The 23,580-nt window shown below is 35.8% G+C and overlaps 1 protein-coding gene across 1 annotated transcript in view; it reads left to right on the top strand.

Annotated features, from left to right (window-relative positions):
• The window catches only part of ADAMTS19 (ADAM metallopeptidase with thrombospondin type 1 motif, 19), a 293,732-nt gene that overhangs the window by 257,810 nt on the left and 12,342 nt on the right, over nt 1-23,580 (top strand). Inside the window, exon 22 of the mRNA XM_011981215.1 lies at nt 1,683-1,835. Within this exon, the coding sequence (XP_011836605.1) occupies nt 1,683-1,835 (153 nt within the window). The remainder of the gene's footprint in view (nt 1-1,682; nt 1,836-23,580) is intronic.

Genomic DNA, 23,580 nt, shown 5'->3' with positions numbered 1-23,580 from the left:
CAACCCAATCAAAACATTTTTGCAAACTCTTCAGGAGAAAATTGATCAGAAATATTCTACTATACAGAATTTTGGCACCAGCTGAGAGAAATAATATGTCACAATGCAATATGCCAATTAAAAAAAAGTTTATTGTTTTAGTTTAAGTTAAAACTCAATTTTATGAATCAGGCATAGTTTGACTCGCTATATATATATATATATTATATATATATATAAAATATATATATATGTACTAAAGTGCCAAATCACATAGTTCACTTTAAAAACTGAGCATATTCAAATGCAAACTTTAAGTTATAAGACAATTACTTACTTGTGCAAGATTTAGTATACCTATTTAAAATGTCATTAGTTCCATGCTTAAGCTTTCAGGACCACAACTGTCATTAAAGCTTGCCAACATGAGCAAGTGGAGGAGCTCAGCTTCTGCTCTCCTCAGGACTCAGAGCTATGATGTGGAAATCAGCATGATTATTCCTATATGACATCATTGATGAATATATACTGCAACCCTTTCTTTGGACCTCTTCTATACACAAATATAAATTGCACTTTCAAGTTTTGTTGTATCTGGTATGCCCCACACACATATCCAGAGCAATTTTGGTCCCAATGTCCAGGTAGTCAGTGGTGCTTGCCTTTGGACAACAGGATTACTTTGTGCATATTCCATGATGGGGAAGATAAATGTAAACGAGAGAATAGATTACACCTAGAGAAGATTAGTGGAGTATACATATGTGCTTCAATCTATTTTATCACCCTCATCCATTATACATCTCCTATTTATTAAACTAAAGAATTTTGAACCAAATTGTATTTTAATTCCAAAAAATCATTTAGAATTATAATTTCTAGGAGTATATAGTTATATAAAGAAATTCTAAATTTTGGCCAGGCACGGTGGCTCACACCTATAATCCCAGCACTTTGGGAGGCCGAGGTGGGTGGACCACTTGAGGCCAGGAGTTCAAAACCAGCCCAGCCAACATGGCAAAAACCCATCTCTACTAAAAATACAGAAATTATCCAGACATGGTGGTGTATGCTTATAATCCCAGCTACTTGGGTGGCTGAGGTAAGAGGATCACTTGAACCTAGGAGATGGAGGTTACAGTGATCCAAGATCATGCTACTGCACTCCAACCTGGGCAACAGAATGAGACTCCATCTCAAAGAAGAAAACAAATTCTAATTTTTATTTTTGCTAAGATTTTCTCTATTTCATCTTTGAAACATGTTTTTGAGAAATGACATGCTGGGGAAATTGTCATTTTTCACAAACATGTCTTCCATCTAAATAAAAGAGTACATCTTAGAAAAAGTAAAATTAATTTTTTTACATAATTATATTTAAAATGTGATATCAAATTTTAGTAAATTTAATTTTGATCATACTGTATTTATCTTTTCCAGATAATCCCTGTTATATTACTCTCTGTAATAATGGTTCAGTATTCCTGAAAGCACTTATCTCCAGCATTGTGCCTTAAGCTCCTTCTGGCATCAGATACTGGTGCTTAGCCTGTTGTTACCTTTAAACTTATTTATAATTTTATCTGGCTTTTATATGGGTGATGGGCTCATGAGAGATTATTGGAAACCAATACTTAATTGAGTCTATCATCTATATCTCCTATTCACCAACTTTATCTAAAACCTCTGATGTTATCTTCTAGTGTTCAGTCAAGTGTGGCAAAGGCGTACGTCATCGGACCGTTAGATGTACCAACCCAAGAAAGAAGTGTGTCCTCTCTACCAGACCCAGGGAGGCTGAAGACTGTGAGGATTATTCAAAATGCTATGTGTGGCGAATGGGTGACTGGTCTAAGGTGAGAACCACTCTGTATATTCTCAGTAATAGGTTTCAATAATGTCCGCATTGCCCTGGGTACTATAACCATATAGCATGGAGTTTAGGAGGGAAGGAGAATAGAATTAAACATCATGGGATATGGAGCATTATATACCATATCCAAGTTCAGATTCTGGCTGGCTGTCCATGGTCATGATTTCTATAAAACTGTGTTAAAAATTAAGATAAAATGTACAAAGCACTTAGCACCACACTTGACACAAAGGAAGCTCTCAGAAAATAGTAACTATCATTATTGCTGTTTTGTTAATTTTTATTCATATAGTTCTTTCTCAGAATATTTTTTCATAAAACTTATCTAAATAAATAGAATACTGTCAGATAAGTCAGTTCAAAATATAATTAAGTAAGGTAGCAGAAGAACCAAATAAAGGGAACTCAGCTCTTACTAGATAAAAGGCAGTCATTTTCCCACCAATTTTGGGAGTTGTGTATGGTAGAAATGGAAAGGAACAAAAATGTTGACATCCTTTGGTCAAATCAAATGAACACAATTTATATGGCAAATGAACAGTAAGTTTAATTCACGATAATAGTGATGCCTATTTAAAGTTTATATGAGAAAAGCAGAGCCTCATATAGGGCTTTAGAAAATACCTGACCTGTTCATTCTATGAAATACTAATAAACCCCATGTTTTAAGGTAAAATTCTGATCATTTTTGGGTGAAAATAGATCTCACGTGTTATTTTTCAGAAGTGTAAATATGAATCAATGATCCCACTTTCAGCCATGATATTACATACTGACTGTCATGAAATCATAAAATTCTAGGGCTTAGTTCCATGCTCAGATGGTCATAATGCTTTAGATGAGACATCATAAATCCTCTCTCCTTTCTCTTTTATTGTATAAAAGAGAAAAGAAAGTGATGGTTGCTGAGGTATGGAGAGGAGTATAATAGTTTTTCATAAATAACCCTACAGGGCTTTCTGGGAGAAATATTTTCAATATAGAAAATACTGTGGTTATCCCACTTTCCCAGTGTTGCCCCAAAGCAATCCATGGCATTTGAAATATAAGCTATTTTCTTGTGATTATGTATGCCTTTTGTCTCTAAGAAAAGTTTGCACATTAATATTACATCTGAGTTATCAGTAAACTAGGCTCTCTTGCTACTACTTATCACATTCAGAATTCACTTTGGGACTCTTTAAAGGATGCATTTGTAAATAACATAAATCAAACCCTGACTATAGCAGTGAGAAATATTCAGCTCAATCCATGGGAATTTTGACTGGTGAATCACAAAAGGAAACTTCACACTTCAGAGTAAAAATCTTTGAGGCAGCACAGAATTCTAAATTAACTACATCTAATTTCTTTTATATTCAGGATTTGTTTCCCTAATTCTAAGGGAGACAAATAGAGCAGGATAATAGGGAAAGACAGTGTCTTGGAAGTCAAGAGATACGGAGGACAATTCTCACTCCCTCTTTGCATAGATGGGTAGAGTGGTTAAGCCACTGAATTAATGCCTTTGTGTCTTTGTTTCCATATGAGTAAAATAATGAAAATGGAACAGTGTTTTCAAACTGTATGTATAACAACTGTTCCTTTTTTAATTTTGTTTCAATAGTTTGTGAGGAGCAGGTGGTTTTTGGTTACATGGATAAGTTCTTTAGTGTAAATGTATAGTAACTTTTCATTCATCATTGAAGATACACGATAGGATAAGGAAGTAGAAAAACTACTAGCAGCAAGAAGGCAGGGAAAATCACCTGTTGCTCCCTTTCCATTGTAGGAACTCATTTGTTTCTTTTGACTAGTGAAATTCTAGATATTTTCTTAGAATGAAACAATTCTGCTCTGAAAATATTTACAAACCACCTGAAAAAATGAGCTATATTTTTCCAACTTTGGTGATAAATAGAAAAATTTAAACGTAGGCCAGGCGCGGCGGCTCATGCCTGTAATCCCAGCACTTTGGGAGGCCGAGGTGGGTGGATCACTTGAGGTCACGAGTTTGAGACCAGCCTGGCCAACAAGGAGAAATCCCATCTCTACTAAAAATACAAAATCAGCCGGGCATGGTAGTGCATGCCTGTAATCCCAGCTACTTGGGAGGCTGAGGCAGGAGAATTGCTTGAACCCGGGAAGCGGAGGTTGCAGTGAGCCAAGATCACGCCATTGTACTCCAGCCTGAGTAATAAGAGTGAAACTCAGAAAAAAAAAAAAAAAAGAAAAACTTAAATGTTAGTTGTTGTTAACCTCCAATTAAAAAGCCAGAAGATGTAATTGCAAAAAAACCCAAAAGATTCAAGTTTTATTGTAATGTGTGACACAGAAGTACAAGCTCATACAATGCTGCATGTGGAAATATGGCTAGCAAATCCTATTTGCTTGACGAATACTATTACTTTTGGTTAATGAAACATGCCTATTAAGTGGCCTCTGGTTAAATCTTAGGTAAAACCAAAATTAACTATGGAGATCATAGGGAACACTGATTGTGGTTTTTTATGCTAAATTAAAAAAAATCAGTTTTACAAATATATGTAATTCTTAAATATAATTGGATTGAATTACTTCTAATTGGTTTTGTGGTGTTACTGTATGGCTACCCAACTAGAACATAGCCTTTGTGAGTGAGGAAAGAAAAGAATAGCTTCAAATACAGTTGACCCTTTAACAAAACAGATTTGAACTACACGGATATAGATACATACGGATTTTTTCAAGCAAAGGCGGATCAAGAATACATTATTTCCTGGTTGTGAGACCCCGCTTTAAGGAGGGCTGACCTTTTGAACATGTGGGTTCTGCAGGACCCACTCAAGCTTGCGTGGATTTTGATTATACTTGGGCTGTCTTAAAACCAATGCCCACATATACACAAGGAAGATTGTATTCATCTTTATTCCTGGCCTTTTAACCTTTGCTTGTTGGCCTGTTTCTTTGTTTGGTTATTTAGAAGATCCAGTAAATGGTGCTTTTGTCTGTCTACTTTCGGACTTTATATGAATATAAGTGCTTTTTTCCTTAAAACCATTTTTTTCCTTTTTTATTATAACTATCTCAGCATCGCAGACTCAAACAGTGTGCACAAATTAAAACCAGTGACTCCATGTGAATTTTATTGATTTCACCCTTCATTTTGTACTTCTATGATATTACTTTCATGTTAAAATGAAGACCATCCCAAAATAATTACAGAGAAAAGGAATAATGAATGCCATGATTAAGTTTCAGTGATTAAAGTATTCAGGGACAGAGAAAACACATAAATCTCTTATTCTTATCAGCTGCGTCCTTGAAACAGGAATAGCAACAAGATGTGTGTGATTGTGGGTGGATTTCTGTGCTCCTCTGAGGTCAGTTAATCTGTCAGTTTCACTCAAAGTCTGCCCTAATTTTAAACTGTCAATACTACAGTGGACTTCAGCCTTGGATTTGCTTTAATCAGGAATATTAAATGTACAATTTTTTTATAAAGTCTAGCACTGAAAACCTGTTCCTCCCTTAATAATATAGCTGGGTCCCTGGGAGAATCAAAAGAAAATATATCCTCAGCTTCTCCCACTGCCTAAGAATCATTGACTGCTATTGGGCAAAGGTAATATCTGCTAAATGGAGGATGAATGAAAAGATGGCTTATGCCTCAAACTATGTTCACTGCATTTGTATCAGCCTACATGATTTGTATCATATATATTTTGGGTGGTTTTGTATAAATAGTGGAAAAATTGCTCTGGGCTTCTGGGGGGGAAAAAAGACTAAGGTATATGCAAAGAGTGAAACTTAGGTCATAAAATTCTTGCCTTTGATTTCTAAGCAAAAGTAACTCAGCCTTTGTTGAACCATGTTCACGTTCATTTCATCAGGATTACAATGATGGCAAAAATAGGACACATACAATGTGGCTGCTTTGCCCTGGCTTGCATTATCTTACACAATTATATGCCACGTTCTGACTATATCTCTTTCTGCTATAGACATGTTCTTAGGCTCTTTCATGGGCAAAAACAACATTGCACACGTTTCCTGCCAACTTAAATCTTTATTCACTCAGTTAAGCTCTTCTTAGTATGGAACACTGGCTTGAAAAATAACAGTCTCTAATGTTTAATGAAATGACATTTTTTTTTGGTCTGAATTTGACCTTCCTTCCTTTTTATATACTTCTGCAACTCTCGATTTTCATTGCTAGAGACAAACAGAGGAGCAAAAAAAAAAAAAAAAAAAAAGGCATTATTTTATCTACCTGTTACACAGGATCTGATTATTTATGAAGCTTTTATAGAGTTAATCCTTCCGTGGAGTATTAACAAGTGATTTAAATTTATTCAACAGAATTCTGTTGGGAAACAAGACACCTTAAAATTGCACATAATTGTTCCTGGTTTATTCTTATACTTATATTCTACAGTTTAAACTTACTCCTTTAAAATTCTAGGAAATGATTAGTTTTGGACACATATAAAGTTATGACATTATTAATAGATACTTGGACAGGGGATTTATGAGTCTTTTTGAAATGATATAAACTAAAATAATGCTGCAAGCACAGTAAATCATTTTGGATGATTTAGTTATACAGCCCAGCCAGTTGGGTATATATTTGTTTAGAAATGAGAGATACAAAGCCTGCAGTATGATGAGTAATTTTTAACTTATCCTCCAAAACGAAATCACAATTATATTCAGCATGTTCTACTGAATAGGAGAGGAATTGGACAAATGAGGAATCTAAAACTAAAGTGATTTTTTCCTAATGAATAAGTAAAATATACTTATCTAAATACCTGCTTTCTAGCAATAAAAATTAGATTTATGTTAATAGGAATTCTACTTATTCTGAGCTCATGCTCATAGTGAAGATTTTCTAGTTTCCTTAAATGGTGTTCTACAATAAATTGTTTTCTCATTTTCTATGGGAACAATGCTTTGGATGAAAAAATAAAATATATTGACTACTTAATAATTTATTTTTATAATTAAAGACCTGTATATATCTGGATTCTTTCTAGTAAAACTAATTTCTTACCATACATATTACTGATGTTATTGAAATCCACTTCATATATTTTATTGTCCTAGGAATCTGTAATAACTATAAGCAAATAAGTATTCCTAAGTTGTTAGCACTCTAATTGTTTAAAAAAGTTCAAAAAAGTACAAATTGATTAGCTATGCCAGCTCTTTAAGTATGCTTTGCATAATCAAGCACTGTAACCTTAAAGTGTTCTCCTGTTGCATAATTATTAAATTAGAGCAACCCATAACAAACAAGTGCAAGATCAAAGAAACAACAATTTAACAAAAACATTCCTTATGTACATACTTAAAACAAGTCTAGAAAGACAATACAAGATTTATTACCTTGTCATTTTGAGCCTTACCTACATTCAGATTGGCCAGCAGTCAATACAAGTGACTTGATTTGCGCCATTTCACATATCCCTAAAGAAAACATTTTCTCTTACTTTTTATGTTGGATTCTTAAGGTGTGTAAATTTGAAGTTCTCAGTAAATTAGTAGGCTGTAGGCTCATAGGATCTTTGGCCTGACCATCTGTCCTCTATTTTCTTTTTTTTTTTTTTTTAATTTGATTTTATTTTAAGTTCCGGGATACATGTGCAGGACCTGCAGGTTTGTTACATAGATAAATGTATGCCATGCTGGTTTGCCGCGCCTATCAACCCATCACCTAGGTATTAAACCCTACATGTATTAGCTATGTATCCTGATGCTGTCTCTCCCCGTTTCTCACCAACAGGCCCCAGTGTGTGTTGTTCCCCTCCTTGTGTTCATGTGTTCTCATTGTTCAGCTCTCACTTATAAGTGAGAACATGCGGTGTTTGCTTTTCTGTTCCTGTGTCAGTTTGCTGAGGATAATGGCTTCCAGCTCTATCCATGTCCCTGCAAAAGACATGATCTCATTCCTTTTTATGGCTGCATAGTATTCCATGGTGTATATGTACCACATTTTCTTGATCTGGTCTATCATTGATGGGCATTTGGGTTGATTCCATGTCTTTGCTATTGTGAATAGTGCTGAAATGAACATATGAGCGCATGTATCTTTCACAAAAGAAGACATTTATGCAGCCAACAAACATGAATAAAAGCTTAACATCACTGATCATCAGAGAAATGCAAATCAAAACCCCAATGTGATACCATGTCACACCAGTCTGGGTGGCAATTATTAAAACGTCAAGAAACAACAGATGCTGGCAAGGCTGTGGGGAAATAGGAACGCCTTTACACTGCCTTCTATTTTCTGTATAGAAGCTTGCCACCTCTTAAAACTAACATTGACAGTAGTATGTGAGACTTAACACAGTTGGTAGAATTTTTTCTTTTTTTTTTTAATGATCATCGAGGACACTTCTTTCCACTGAAGGAAAATTCAGTGAGTCTTTGAAAGAAACTTGAAACCTTGATCTGATACAATCAAGAATATACTGAAGTAACTGACTAGATAACAGTTTTGATCATGCACCCCTGATGTCTAGTGTTCTTTGCTTTTTGTTTTTTCTTTGCATTGCCAAAAGGTACAAAAATCACCAGAACCAAAAATTTTAAAGAGGGATTTCTTGCTGCCCCAGGGCTATGCTGTACCTTAGTACAATGGATTCCGACATGCCTGTACTGACCAATGATGGCAAATACCCTACCCCAATTAAAATCAACTTGCAGGGAGTCCAGAGTCCTAGTGAGAATTTGTATAGCTTGCTAGTTTTAACCCAACTAAAAGAAGTAGGCTATTAGAGGGAAACTCAATCCCTTGTTGAAAGGATACTTATTTAAATTTAAGGGAACAATTAGCAGCAAAAGCAAATAACCTAATTAAATACCTTAGTAGAATGTAAAAATAGAAAATGTTAAGCATCCACTGAAACTAGAGAATAAACACAATTAAGAAAATAATATCTTGTCAAGTATACACATTAGTAAAATTGGTATATACCAAAAGTTTGAATGTCATCATTTTTGTAAGATCAAATACATATTGATTTAAGAATCCTTGGCCAGGCACGGTGGCTCATGCCCATAATCCCAGCACTTTGGGAGGCCAAGGCGGGTGGATCATGAGGTCAGGAGTTCAAGACCAGCCTGGCCAACTTGGTGAAACTCCATCTCTACCAAAAATACAAAAAAATTAGCCAGGTGTGGCGGCAGACACCTGTAATCCCAGCTACTCGGGAGGCTGAGGCAGAGAATTGCTTGAACCCAGGAGGCGGAGATTGCAGTGAGCCAAGATCATGCCACTGCACTCCAGCCTAGGTGACAGAGCAAGACTCTGTCTAAAAAACAAAACAAAACAAAAAGGCGGAGATTGCAGTGAGCCAAGATCATGCCACTGCACTCCAGCCTAGGTGACAGAGCAAGACTCTGTCTAAAAAACAAAACAAAACAAAACAAAAAAACAAAAAAAAAATTCTTTAGGATAGCATTTCCAAAATTTTGTTCCATGGAAAGGTCATTCCTTAGGGATGTGGTCTCCATGTATGAAAAATGCTGGTGTTAAATAAAGAAAAGCAAATATCTTTGCTGTAGGACTTTTCGGGACTTTTAATATTCTACAGTATTTGGTAAATTGCAAAGAGGAACCTAAAGTATTTCTCCTTTCTTTTTGCTTAATACTAAAGATCACTTCTGCAGAGGACACAGATAGTTTATTTAACATAATACACTTTGGGTGACTTCACATTAGATTATGTAACTTTCAAAGAAGAGTTATGTGAATGTTTTTTCTTTCTAGCTAGAGAAAATGTGTAGATTGAAACTAAACTGAAATTATCTCTAACTTAGAGAATTATTCCTGAAATAGGTTAGCATTTTATACACAATTATTTTCTAATTATGTCTGCAAATATACTCATGTTTGGAGAAGGTAACTGCTAATAATTTTTGTAATTACAAATAATTACATAAGACAGGAAAATGTGAGCAGCTACCCCCTAAAACTATCACACCGAAAGCTCTCATTGTCAGATCAGTTCATCATCTAAAGAAATCAAAGATTGTGGACTTAATTTTAAAGCATTTGGACATTGGAAAAAACCTATCCCAAGATATCCTAAAAAAGAAACATTTTACATTTTATTGTCTTTGAAAACTGTTCACAACAAATAGATTAGTCAGTAATAAATAGGATCCCTTTCCTCAAGAAAGACTTTCTATTTTGTTGTTTAGATATAGCCACTGAGTACTTACAAAACTTTCTACTCACCATTATATCTGGAGAAGCCATGCAAAATTTCCCAAACAATGACTATCAAATTGTTTTTTCTTTGTCTCTTTGCACTAACAGAATGGAATTTTTTTTTTTTTTGGCATTGCTGTTATTTTTATTTTTATTTTGAAAATCTCCTGAGAGTCTTATTTATTGCCACTAGATATACAGAATTTAAAAATGAATTTCTAAAATGTTTGAATTGCTGAAAACAGTCAAGTACATTGGCTGTTATGATTGAACAGAGCAGAAATATATTAGCTTAATAAGAGTGAGGCACATATGCGGTTATATCTTCTACCTAAAGAAAATGTATACTTCAGAGAGACTGAGATAGTATCTCTCTCTCTCTCTCCCCCCACCGTATGTGTGTGCAACACATATATAAGTATAAATGCAAATATAAGAACATGTGTTTAATGTCATTTGTTTTGGAAAATGCAAGAGAAATATTGTAAAAATAAAATCCAGAGGGTTTAATAATATTTTCTTCTTCATAGCCTCTAGCAAAATCAGTAGGCTATTAAAATAATACTTTCAATCACTATTCTTATGCAGCATAATTGGGAATCTATAATTTCATCTCCAAAATCATATCTCAAATGAATTCAGAAAGTAAATGTGATGGAGTTACTTTTGATATTCTTTATAGAAGGATGGAGCATACATGCTAAATCTCACGTTTGTGATGTTGAACCTCAAAAGGATTCAGTGTTGCAGGGGGTGGGGAGGTATGTTCACATGAAAAAATATGAGAATTTGATAATTTTATAAAATTATAAGCAGTAGTCTTAACACTGAGTGTATTTTACTTAGATATGGTGAAATATGTGTTCATCAACTAATAAAGCCTATCCAGAGATAGACATAACCAGATAACCAGGATAACTAGAGAAATACAAGTTTAAGATGCAATAAAAATATACAAATGATCAGCCAATTACAAAGATATCACATGAGGTCTTTGGATTTAAAATGTAACACACAGGCTGGGCACAGTGGTTCACATCTGTAATCACAACACTTTGGGTGGCCAAGGCAGGAAGATCAATTGAGGCCAGGAGTTCAAGACCAGTCTGGCTGGCAGGGCAAAACCCTGACTCTCCTAAAAATACAAAAATTAGCCAGTGATGGTGGTACATACCTGTAATCCCACCTACTTGGGTGACTGAGGCATGAGAATTGCTTGAACCCAGGAGGCGAAAGCTGCATTGAGCCAAGATCATGCCTCTGCACTCCAGCCTGGGAATAGAGCGAGACTTTGTTTAAAAAAAAAAAAAAAAAAAAAAAAAAAAAAAAAAAAATTTCTTTAACAAACAGAGCCATGGACCCTGAGCTGGGGGTTCTGGCCTTGAGATTTTGCTTCAGGATGACTGGATGGCACTGCAGCATCCACACAACCAGGGTTTCACATTGGTGTTGATCTTCTTTGCAGAGGAACAGTTCCTTAGTCCCCCTAGCTTCAAACTCCACATTTGTAAAATGTACCAAAGTAACAACAGGTTTCTTGGAATGTCAAAGTGCTTTCACCATGCAAGTAAACGTAATAATCCAGTGTCAATGATGTGCATAGTCCAAGGAAAATGTATTTTGAAGTCCTTAAAATGAAGAGTCAATGAAACACAAATAGCAGAATGGATTAGAAAAATATACATCTACAGGTCTGTGCTATAGGACAAAATATGCATAAGTACATAGAGCATAATAAATAAATCTAACAAATATGTTTACAAGTAAACATGCACATACAGAAGTACACGGGAGAAGTGGAGTGAGGGATATCAGGGGGCAACCCGAAAGCTCCATTTAAAGGGTGCAGACTACTTAACTGAGTCCAATTGCTTTCACATATCTCTTTCTGCACAGCACTTCTAATACTGGATGTTATCATTTTTTTACACTAACTTGATAGGTGAAAAAATTACATCTCATTTTGAAATGCATGCAGTCTTTGACTCAAAAATTTTCCTTATGAACATTTTTTAAAATGTTTAACAAGATTTTCCTTATGAACATTTTTGCATAATTTGCTAACCATATTTATGAAGTTGCTCATTGCTGTAGTTTTCAGTCAACAAAAAATTAAAACAACCTGTTTGTCCATTAACTATTTATAGAACTCATGATGCTGTTTCAAACAGTGGAATATTGTAGCTTTAAAAAAAAATTATAGACAAATACATGCTGATAAGAAAATTTCTCCAAGACCTATTATTAAGTAAGTAAATATCATGCAGAATTATGTAGTGTCAAGAAAGGTTATTGTAGGTATATTAATCATATACATATTAATGTATGCATTGATCTTATTTTCTACACAGATGTACAAAGAACATTTTATTGAATTACATTGTGGGAAATGAATTTTTTTACTTATAATTTTACCATATCTATATAATTACTTTTAATTTTATAAGACTTGTTAACAGTTTCTATCTGCAGTTTTTAAAAAAACTCTTACTTTTTTAATTCTTACATTTTTTCAGGCTATACTATTGAGAATGATTGATATTATGGATACAGGGAGATGTGAAAATACTATAGAGTTTCAGGAGAGAGTTGAGGACTTGGGACTAGAAGAGGTAAGATAGCTCAGTATATCTGGTTTGAATTCTGTATCTTCTGTTATAAGTTAATGGGTCCAAATGAAATAATTCATGGAAAATTCTGAGAATAGTGTCACATACACAGTAACTATGTAAGTGCTGGTTATATTCAAATTGTAGTATCAGTGGGGCTAGGGAGAAATCGTTGCATTTGAGAATTTTTTGTGGGGTTAAAATGAAAAGAACTTGGGTTGATTATCTGTAGTGGGAGGTAAGAAAGCAGGAGGTGTTAAGGAGAACTCCCAGGTTAGTTTTCTGGCCTAAGCAACTTGTATGGATGGTGGTTTTGTGATATGAGACCCTGGAGAAAGATTAAGTTTGAAAGGGAAGATTGTGAATTCTGTTTTGTTTCAACGTGCTCATCAAATAGTTAAATACTGGTGAGTAGTAGGGAGATTAGGGGAGAAGTATGGGATGGAAATAGAAATTTCTGAGTTATCAGCACCTAAACAGTGTTTAAAATTTCAAAGTATACGTGTACCTGGGTAGAGAGTGTAGCATGAGAAAAAAAAAACGCAGTTCTGAGACACTCCCTCTGTAAAGGTGTGTGAGAGAAGCAGCAGCTGCGGCAGAGGGAACTGAGACAGGGTTATTCAGAGGAGCAAGAGAGAAATCATGAGAAACAAAAAAAAAAGGTTTTAAAAAAAATATTCCATGTGATGTGGACTGAATCACAGGGAGTTGAGGGTACTCTATCTTTAGTCTCAACTCAAACTTCAGCTGCACTAGGAAAGTGCCTTTGGCATTCCAATAACTCCTCATTTTTATTGATTTTTATTTTTATTTATTTATTTATTTTTTCTGATACAGAGTCTCGCTCTGTTGCCCAGGCTGGAGTGCAATGGTGCAGTCTTAGCTCGCTGCAAGCCTCTGCCTCCTGGGCTCAAACAATCCTTCCATCTCAGCCCCCTGTGTAGCTGGGACTCAGACATGCACCACCACACCCAGCTGATTTTTGTATTTTTAGTAGAGATGGGGTTTCACCATGTTTCTCAGGCTGGTCTCAAACTCCTGGGCTCAAGCCATCTGCCTGCCTTGGCCTCCCAAAGTGCTGAGATGAGTCATGAGCCACCATGCCCGGACCTCATCTTTAAGAGATATATATTTAAACCAAAATTCTTGATCTTATTTTCTCAAGACTATAGCCCACTTCCAGTTTCCTTTTTTTTTTTTTTTTCCAAAACATTTCAAAATCATCTCCCTACCTACCCAGGCTAGAAGTTATCCTTGGCACTTATTCCTGTGTACACAAGTAGGGTTTTGCCTCAGTTACTCTTAATTCCCAATATAATACCACAATCCCTTCCTATATTTCACCAGAATTAGAGTAACAGTTTCCTTACCTGCATACTCCTCCTCCCACAGCTCCATCTATTCACAAGAGATGGTTGCTTCATTCTTTCCTATACTCTTAAGTACTTCCAGAGATTCACCATTGATTGCGTCAACTACCAGATACTGTGGCTCAAAGCTTTCTATATTGTAACCTAATCTGCGTCTCCAGAATTTTCCCATCATTTTCATTAACTCAGGTGTTCCCACTAAGCTCAGGCCTGAGCAGTTTTTACTTCTACAATTTCTGTGTCTTTGTTTATACTGTTCTCTTTGCCTACAATGTGTTTCTTCCAACAATCCAAGTCCTCAAAGACCAGCTGAAGTACCTAGTTTCTCAAAGGGCTTCGTCAATAAGTGACAGCCTAAGAACTCCTTGGTACTTATTGATTACATTAGTTTTTCACAATTATTGTCTTACATTATTGCTATTTCATTAAGAAAATATTAACTCCTTTACCCTTCTCAAAAATATCTCAGCAACCAGACCATTGTACTATATGTGTAAGCAAAAAAAAAATTTTTAAAGTATTATACATTTAAGCATTGTATTTTTTAAAATTTTAAATTATTTAAAAACTTCGGGGGGTACACAGTAAGTGTATATATTTATGGGTTGATTTTTCTGACTAATTTGATAACAACTAAGATTTCATATATTTTACAACAAAAGATTTATTCACTGATATTTTCCATGAAAGTTAAACTAATCAACATAATTTTAGTAGTCATACAACTCTCTTCACCTTTTCCTATATCATAACTCAAACTACTTGAAAATATGTTTTTAAGTAAATTTACCCTTACTTTAATATCAGAATACTTGAGACCAAAAAAAGTTTTTAAAGTTGAGTTTCAAGGAAACAGGCTACTTTTGTGTCCTCTTGAATCCATTTGGCTGGAATACCCTCCATTAGGTTGGATAGCCGTTATCTACCTTAGAAAAGAAGTGGCGGATAGAAGCAAAGCTCACTTAAGAATTTTCTCTGCGAATTGGCAAATACGTAGTTTATTCTAAGTTGGAATAAGTTAAATATAGCTATCTAATGCTATCCGTGCTATTTAAATCAAGACTTTGCTTATTTAAAAAATCAGAACAAAAAACACACACTTCTCTCTCACTTGGCCACAGAGGGATCTGATCCACTTTTGACATACAACTGTTGGACTAGACATGGAAAGTATTTTATTTGAAAAGGAAATTTAATGATTGTCATTCCAAAAAGTTCTCTCTGGTGGGAAGATGTTTCACTGGAATGACAGTAATAAAATAGAAATGTCTTGATCCACTTTTTTCACTTTAGCAAACTGATTTCTGATCTGAGCTCTCACAGAATTGCAAGTATGTCCAAAACTTTGTGTCTATTAATTACTTCTTAATGCAAACATCATTTTTTTCTTCCATTGTTGTGGTGATCAGTGTACACTTTGATATAAAACACATTTTGGTTATTTTGACAGTCCTTTCACAACATATTCAGTTCTCTCTAAATCATTCATACGCAATCTGTTTGATTTTGTCACACACATTTCCTTGATTTGCTATAAATATATGTAAACATTTTCATTAAAGAGGCAAGAAGAGTTTGAATGTTAGATCCAAATAATAATGAATTAATTAAACACATACACACACACACACACACACACACACACACACACACACAAAACCCTCAAATGCCTGACCTCTAGGAATGGATTCAATTCCAAATATCCGTGTATTAAATAAGACAGACAAATTGCTTTAAAAAGACACTGAAACACAGACCAAAATGAATAGCAAATCTTTAAAAACAAACCTAACTTTTGTTCTTCAGTATGCTTGTTTCACACTCACTTTATTAAAAAGTTGAAAGATGGAACTGCCAAACATATACATAAATGAATAGGAATGCAACGCTAATAATTTCCAGTAGAAGTCATCGTTTGGTTTCCTTATGAGGTCCTCTCTCCACTGTGAATGCTACTTCACTCTTGTTAAACCACTTTGGAATAATCCATTATTCCCAAAGACAAATTACCCAAGTCTATGCTGTTAACCTTGTTACAGATTGGCACTTATCATTACAGATTATATCAGGTTCTGTAAGATTGTCTATTATATTGGTTGAGAAAAAAAACATTTGCGCTCTGCCAGTGACAATTTTCCCTTAATTTAGGAATTCCTATTTCTTACAGAGGCCAGCTGGAAATGAGCAAAGCATTACAGAGCCTTCCTTAGCTGTTGGCCTGGAGAATACACATTCTCTCCAAAATATATATCTTTGGCATAGTCTAGAAGTAAGGAATCTTGGGTAATCTCTGTGCTGGCCAAGTGTGAGAATTATGATTTTTAACCCCTAAATGCACTGAAGTGTTTTCTTTTTTTTAATTTAGGAATTAAAAAACAGACTGCTGTTGAGTTTTTCAATCTAACAAAAATTTAAACACCTTAGAGTGATATTTTTACTGTTGTGTTTTCTGCCTCTTTGGTAAAGTATTTAACATGACATTTTATAGGATTTATAGCTTGAAGAATCTTACAGTTTCTTTACGATGTGTTTAACATGCACAGATTAATAGTTCCATGAACTCACTGACAAACTAGTAGATTATATAACCTAAATCTACACATTTATTTATACCGTAATCTCCCATATAGTCCCCAAATCTAAGTAATCTAAATATTCAGAGTGACAAATGACTAGCTAGTACTGAAACAGTACTTATATGACTTTTCGGAAGTCCTGACATGAAAGGTAGAAACTAACATTTAGTTAATAATTTTAAACTTTGGCATTTTACCATCAATTCTCAATGTACAAGACTAGATATGGAAGTCTTTTCTTTAGCCCCATGTTCGAAATCATGTATTACTTCAAATTATAACTTAATGGACAAATATGGAACATTTTCTATAACAGCAGTTGTTAGTCAAATAAGTGGAGTTAGTAATTATCTCAATGCATGTTTTCAAAATGATATGATTAAAGTAAAATATCAAACTGCCAGTTGAAGAAAATTTCATTCTAACACTAAAATATTTATCGGCTGGGCACAGTGGCCCACGTCTGTAATCCCTGGACTTTGGGAGGCTGAGGTGGGCAGATCACTTGAGGCCAGGAGTTCGAGACCAGCCTGCCCAATATGACAAAACCCCATCTCTATGAAAAATACAAAAATTAGCTGGGTATGGTGGCAGCACCTGAAATCCCAGGTACTTGGAAGGCTGAGGCAGGAGAATCGCTTGAACCTGGGAGGCAGAGATTGCTGTGAGCCCAGATTGTGCCAGTGTACTACAGCCTGGGCAACAGAGGGAGACTTCATCTTAGAAATAAATAACTAAAATTAAATATTTATCATTTTTTCTTTTGAGCTTTTTGTGCCAATCGGTAAGAGCTTCTATCATATACTTTAATTTTAGAACAGTATATATATATACACACACACACACATATATACACACACACCCACATATATGTATATACACATATATATAAACATATGTGTGTGTGTATGTGTGTATATATATTTTTGTTTTTGTTTGTTTGTTTTGAGACAAAGTCTCGCTCTGTCACCAAGGCTGGAGTGCAGTGGCATGATCTTGGCTTACTGCAACCTCCGCCTCCAGGGTTCAAGCGATTCTTGAGCCCCAGCCTCCTGAGTAGCTAGGGTTAAAGATGTTCGCCACCAAGCCCGGCTAATTTTTCTATTTTAGTAGAGACAGGATATCACCATGTTGGCCAGGCTGGTCTCAAACTCCTGACCTCAGGTGATGCACCCACCTCGGCCTTCCAAAAGTGCTGGGATTATAGGTATGAGCCACTGCACCCGGCCTAGGACAGTATATTTTTATACTTCTTCCTTTCACATTCACTTTGAGAAGCACTAATAAATCTTTATTTTTACAAAGAAAGAATTACAAGACTCAGTGTCACGATTCTAGTATAGTTGTTTATGCAAGTTAAATACAGAAAAACAGCATAATTGTTGGCTGCTTGCCAATAGCAACAGTGTAAGACATCAAAAATTGGCATGCGGGACAGTCCAGTGGATGTCAGAGCCCATGCAGTGCAGAAGCCATACAAGACCCAGAGATCAATGGAAAGAATGAGTGTCTGCTCTCTCAACAGGAGAGTAGTTCAGAGGCTTTTATGAATAGCCCATTTATAACGTGTTTAGTGAAATTAAGTTGTTCAGAAGTGCCTACGTTGCTTCTTGGCACAGCAGACAACAATATTCTTTGGTGAATTTGGCAGAGACATGATAATGGCTAGGTTATACCATGAGTCACCACGTAAATTTCTACATATGATTCATGAATTTTCAATGACCGAAAGATAATTTTATACTTTACAAAAGTAGATTCAAGTTGTACTATGTGCAAGTCTTGAGTAACCCATTGACATCATGTTTGACTATTCTTTTGTCTCATTTGGGCACTTTATAAATTTGTGGATGGCTATTTATTGGAGCTTATGTAGCCCCTTTGAATCAAACACGTTTTACTTATTTCAGTATATTTCAGAGCGTATTTGCTATCATTCACCGGAATTGAGTGGATACCTACTAAGCATAATGATGTTCATATAAACTATGGGAAAGAATACGTGAAGATGATCTTGATGAACATATTCAACTGTATCATAAAAGGAACGTTTCTATATAAAATAATGAAAATTTAGCAACAGAGTACTTTCATATCTTCTGTGTAGCATTTGACCCATCAAAAACTTCTTTATACCATTATGCTATTTTAGATCTAATTAACCTCAGTTCCTAAAATATATCAGATTACACTTGAAAAACTTTAATTTCATCAGGCCACACGTATTCAACAGTACACACTCACTGATCTTGAACATACTGGAGCTATGACATCTGTAAATATCTCAAGGTAAATGGACATTTCTTTGAGCATCTTCTATAAGGTATTCACCTATTTTTCAGTGTTAAACCAAGGTCTTCTTTTTTTTTTTTTTTTTTTTTTTTTTTTTTTTCTTTAAGTTCCAGCATACATGTGCAGAACATGCAGGTTTGTTACATAGGTAAACGTGTGCCATGGTGGTTTGCTGTACCTTTCAACCAGTCACCTGGATATTAAGCCCTGCATGCATTAGCTGTTTGTCCTGATGCTCTCCCTCCCCTCCTCCACCCCGAACAGGCCCCCGTGTGTGTTGTTCCCCTCCCTGTGTCCGTGTATTCTCATCTTTCCGCTCCCACTTATGAGTCAGAACATGCAGTGTTTGGTTTTCTTTCCCTGTATTTGCTGAAGATGATGTCTTCCAGCTTTATCCATGTCCCTGCAAATGACATGATCTCATCTCTTTTTATGGCTGCATAGTATTCCATGTTGTATATGTACAACATTTTCTTTATCCAGTCTATCACTGATGCACATTTGAGTTGGTTCCATGTCTTTGCTATTGTGAATAGTGCTACCATAAACATATGTGTGCATGTATCTTTATAACAGAATGATATATATTCCTTTGGGTATATACCCAGTAACGGAATTGTTGGATCAAATGGTATATCTGGTTCTAAATCCTTGAGGAATCACCACACTCTCTTCCACAATTGTTAAACTAATTTACATTCCCACCAGCAGTGTAAAAGTGTCATATTTCTCCACAGCCTCACCAGGATCTGTTGTTTCTTGACTTTTTAATGATCACCATTCTGACTGGTGTGAGATGGTATCTCACTGTGGTTTTGATTTGCATTTCTCTAATGATCAGTGATGTTGAGCTTTTTTTCATATTTGTTGGCTGCATAAATGTCTTCTTTTGAGAGGTGTCTGTTCCTGTCCTTTGCCCACTTTTTGAAAGGGTTGTGTTTTCATCTTCTAAATGTGTTTACGTTCCTTGTAAATTCTGGATATTAGACCTTTGTTAGATAGGTAGATTGCAAAAATTTTCTCCCATTCTGTAGGTGGCCTTTTCACTCTGATGATAGTTTCTTTTGCTGTGCAGAAGCTCTTTAGTTTAATTAGATCCCATTTGTCAATTGCTTTTGGTGATTTCATCATAAAATCTTTGCCCGTGCCTATGTCCTGAATGGTATTGCCTAGATTTTCTTCTAGGGATTAAGCAAAGATCTCAGCAACACTTTCCATTAATGCCATAAGTAATACAATTTCAGGAGTGAAATTTCCATGTTCAGTTTTCTCATGTTATTTAACTTGTCAGCAGTGTCTCATGTCTCATTCATCTTTTGTGATAGAAGAAAGGATTTCACACCTTGGTCTGTCCAAGAAATGGACTTCACAACTATTCAGAGTTCATTTCATCCCTTTGTTCCTGCACTAATGTCACAGTTAAGAATTTGTTAAGATTTTTTTTTTTGAGTGTGTTTTTATTTCCTACACATTTTCATTTTCTCTCATTTGTCTGTGTTTAGGCCAGTCCATAACTTTGTCAAATCATTTTGACATCTTAGCCTATCTTTATCAGTAATGCCAAACCCTGTCTGCTTGGTGCTATCAACTTAGTAGATATAATTTTGTAAGAGTTCATGTCTGTATCTGTTACTACATCATCCATGGTCACTTGTAGAAAAAATATAAACATCTGAGTTAAGTAAACTTCTACTCTACGCTTCTGTAAACTTGGACATCGCTTATACGTCCCCCAAGGATTTCCCTTTCAGCTGGTTTATTTTGATTAAATTATTTTTAGGTAAAATAAAGTCATTCAGCTCTTATTACCTGGCATAAGAATGGCAGGTAATAAAGTAGGAAATGGTAGGAAATTAAGCTTTAGAGACTGAAAACGACTATAGGGTTTAAGAAGGTATATTTCATTTTGAAAGAAGATTAAGTATTTTTCTTGTTACCAAATTGATTTGCTAACATTTCTATTTGAACTTCTCATTTACTAAACTATTTCTCTAATCATGTTGAGAGTCCAAAGTGTTCAAATTATTGAGAATTATTTTATCGTGTTTAGTGTTTGACATGTGAGCCACAGTATAGATACAATTTAATACAATCTTAGACATTGTCACTAATGTCCAGGGCAATGATAGATTTATTTCATTATAAAAGAAATATGGGGTTGTCAATGAAAAGAGTCAAACTGTGTAAAATATTTAAAGAGATTTATGCTGAGCCAAATATGAGTGACCACAGCACATGACACAGCCCAGGGAAATTCTGAGAACATGTACCCAAGGTAGTCAGGCTACAGCTTAGTTTTATACATTTTTGGGAGACATAAGACAGCAATCAATACATGTAAGATGTACATTGGTTAAGACAGCAATCAATACATGTAAGATGTACACTGGTTTGATACAGAAAGGTGGGACAACTTGAAGAGGGAGCTACCAGATTCAAAGATGTTCTGATTGGCAATTGATTGAAAGAATTTATTTAAAGACCTGGAATCAATAGAAGGGAGTGTGTCTGAGTTAAGATAAGGGGTTGTGGAGACCAAGGTTCTTATGCAGGTGAAGCTTCTACTTAGCAGGCTTCAGAGAGAATAGATAGGAAATGTTTCTTATCAGACTCAAAAAGGTGCCAGATTCTTAGTTAATTCTCTTCTGGATCAAGAAAAAGACCTGGAAAGAGAAGGGGATTCTTTACAGAATGTAGATTTTTCCCACAAGAGAAGCTTTGCATGGCCATTTCAAAATAAGTCAAGAAAATAAGTTTTGGAGTAAATTACTTTGATTTGTTTCAGGGCCTGCTGTCTGTCATATTCGTATTGCCACAAAGAGTTTGCTTTGTCAATCTTAAGGTCTCTTTTTTAACGTCAGTGCTGGTCAGCTATGCCTGAATTCCAAAGGGAGGAGGGTATGATGGGGTATGTTCTACTGTTACCAGCAGCAAATCCATTCGGGTCTACAGCACCCTCAGTTCTTATCTCCTCAGAAGAAAGAATTTGAGGGGCATAAGGCAGAAGGAGAGACCAAGGCAAGTTTTACAGCAGGAGTGAAAGTGAAGCAGCGTCATTATCTGGGGTAAATACCCGAGGTTTGTTGTCTTATGCCAGGGGCGAACACACAATAAATGAGCTTAAGCGCAGACGTTTAATAGGCAAAAGAACGAGAAAAGAGAATAACTCTCGTAGAGAGAGAGGGACTCCTGGGTGGGTCTTCTGATTCTGTGGCGAAATGCACGAGGTTTTATAGATGAGGTTGAGGAGGCGGTGTCTGATTTACATAGGGCATGAGAGATTGGGCGGACCAGGTGTGCCATTCGTTTGCATAGCACAGGAAGAAGCTGGCCACCCCACCCTAATCTTTTATTACGCAGATGGGTTCTCCACTTGGCTGGTATCATGTTGACTGTTCCTTTATTCTACACCTGGCTGACAAAGAAAAAGGGAGATGGACCCTCCATGTCGAACATTATCTGACCCCAGGTAGCCTTTTCCTGTTGGCACAGTTGCCGGCATTCACCCATGCAAGCTTCTAGCTTCTATGTCTGCAGCTCAATTTTACAGGCTGTTCTTTGTTAGAAAAGAAATGATTTGGGGGCTGCTTTTTATTAAAAGAAAAACCTTACCAAGGACTCTCTGACTCTCACAAACTGCCTAAATAATTTCTTTCTAGCTAGTGTATGAAAAATGTATTAAAAAGCTTTAGAGCAGGAATGAAGGATGGAAAGTAAACTTGGAAGAGGGCTATGCAGGTAACCTGAAGGGCAAGTATGCAGCTTGGTCTTTTGGCTTGGGGTGTTATATGTTGGCATGCTTCCGGGGTCTTCCATTCCTTCTCCCCAATTCTTCTTTTGGGGTGAGCTGTCCACATGCACAATGGCTGGCTCGCACTTGGGACTGGAGCATGCGCAGTGTGTTTACTGGAGTTGCATGCATGCTCACTTAAGGTGCTCTTCCCTTAGTAGTCTAATATTCCTAGGAGGTCATATACCAGTTAAACTCCACCATTTTTCCTCTTAATGCTCATGCTTGAGCCCACTTGCCCAATTCCTGAGCTCTTATTGGAAAGCTGCTGATCACCAGTTTCCGGTTTTTTTCTATCTGTAGGGAAACTGCCTTCCCCAAGTGCTGGCTGCAACTAATTATTATTTTAGAGAGACAGTTAACAACCTACTGACCGTCACCTGATGGTCGCCTGACATATTCCTGGTTGTGGGGGAGGGAGAGTCCCTCTTCTGCCTTGCTCATGTCTGCCTATCTAGTATAACACTACCACCCATTCATGGCCTGAATTTGTGTTTCAGGTTTACTTCTAGAATGCTCTTGGCTGACAGGAGGGGTCCATTCAGTTAGTTGGGGGACTTGGAATTTTATTTTTGGTTTACATGGTGAAATTATCTCATGTGTACCCAAGTACAGAGAAGATTGTACTTTCCTTAGGTAGATTTAATTGATGCATATCACTAAGGCAATAGAACAAATTTTGCTTTCAGAGACTTTAGGGCTTATTTTTTGGTGGGGAAAAGGGATTATCAACATCAATTTTCCTTGTGCCTTGTTGTTTGTCTATGTCAAAAATTTGCTTAAGTCCTAAATCCTTGTGACCTATTTTCTAAGCTATTTAAGTTTGCTCTAAAGATGATTGCTTTCATTTTACTCTAGTAAGCCTGGGACATCATGATTGTGTTTCCTATTCAAAATTAAATCTTGTAT

Source organism: Mandrillus leucophaeus, unplaced genomic scaffold (assembly GCF_000951045.1).
Source record: "Mandrillus leucophaeus isolate KB7577 unplaced genomic scaffold, Mleu.le_1.0 Scaffold221, whole genome shotgun sequence".
In the NCBI taxonomy this organism is placed as follows: Eukaryota; Metazoa; Chordata; class Mammalia; order Primates; family Cercopithecidae; genus Mandrillus; species Mandrillus leucophaeus.
The sequence above is the reverse complement of the archived record's forward strand: the minus strand, read 5'-3'. Positions and strand labels throughout refer to the sequence as shown.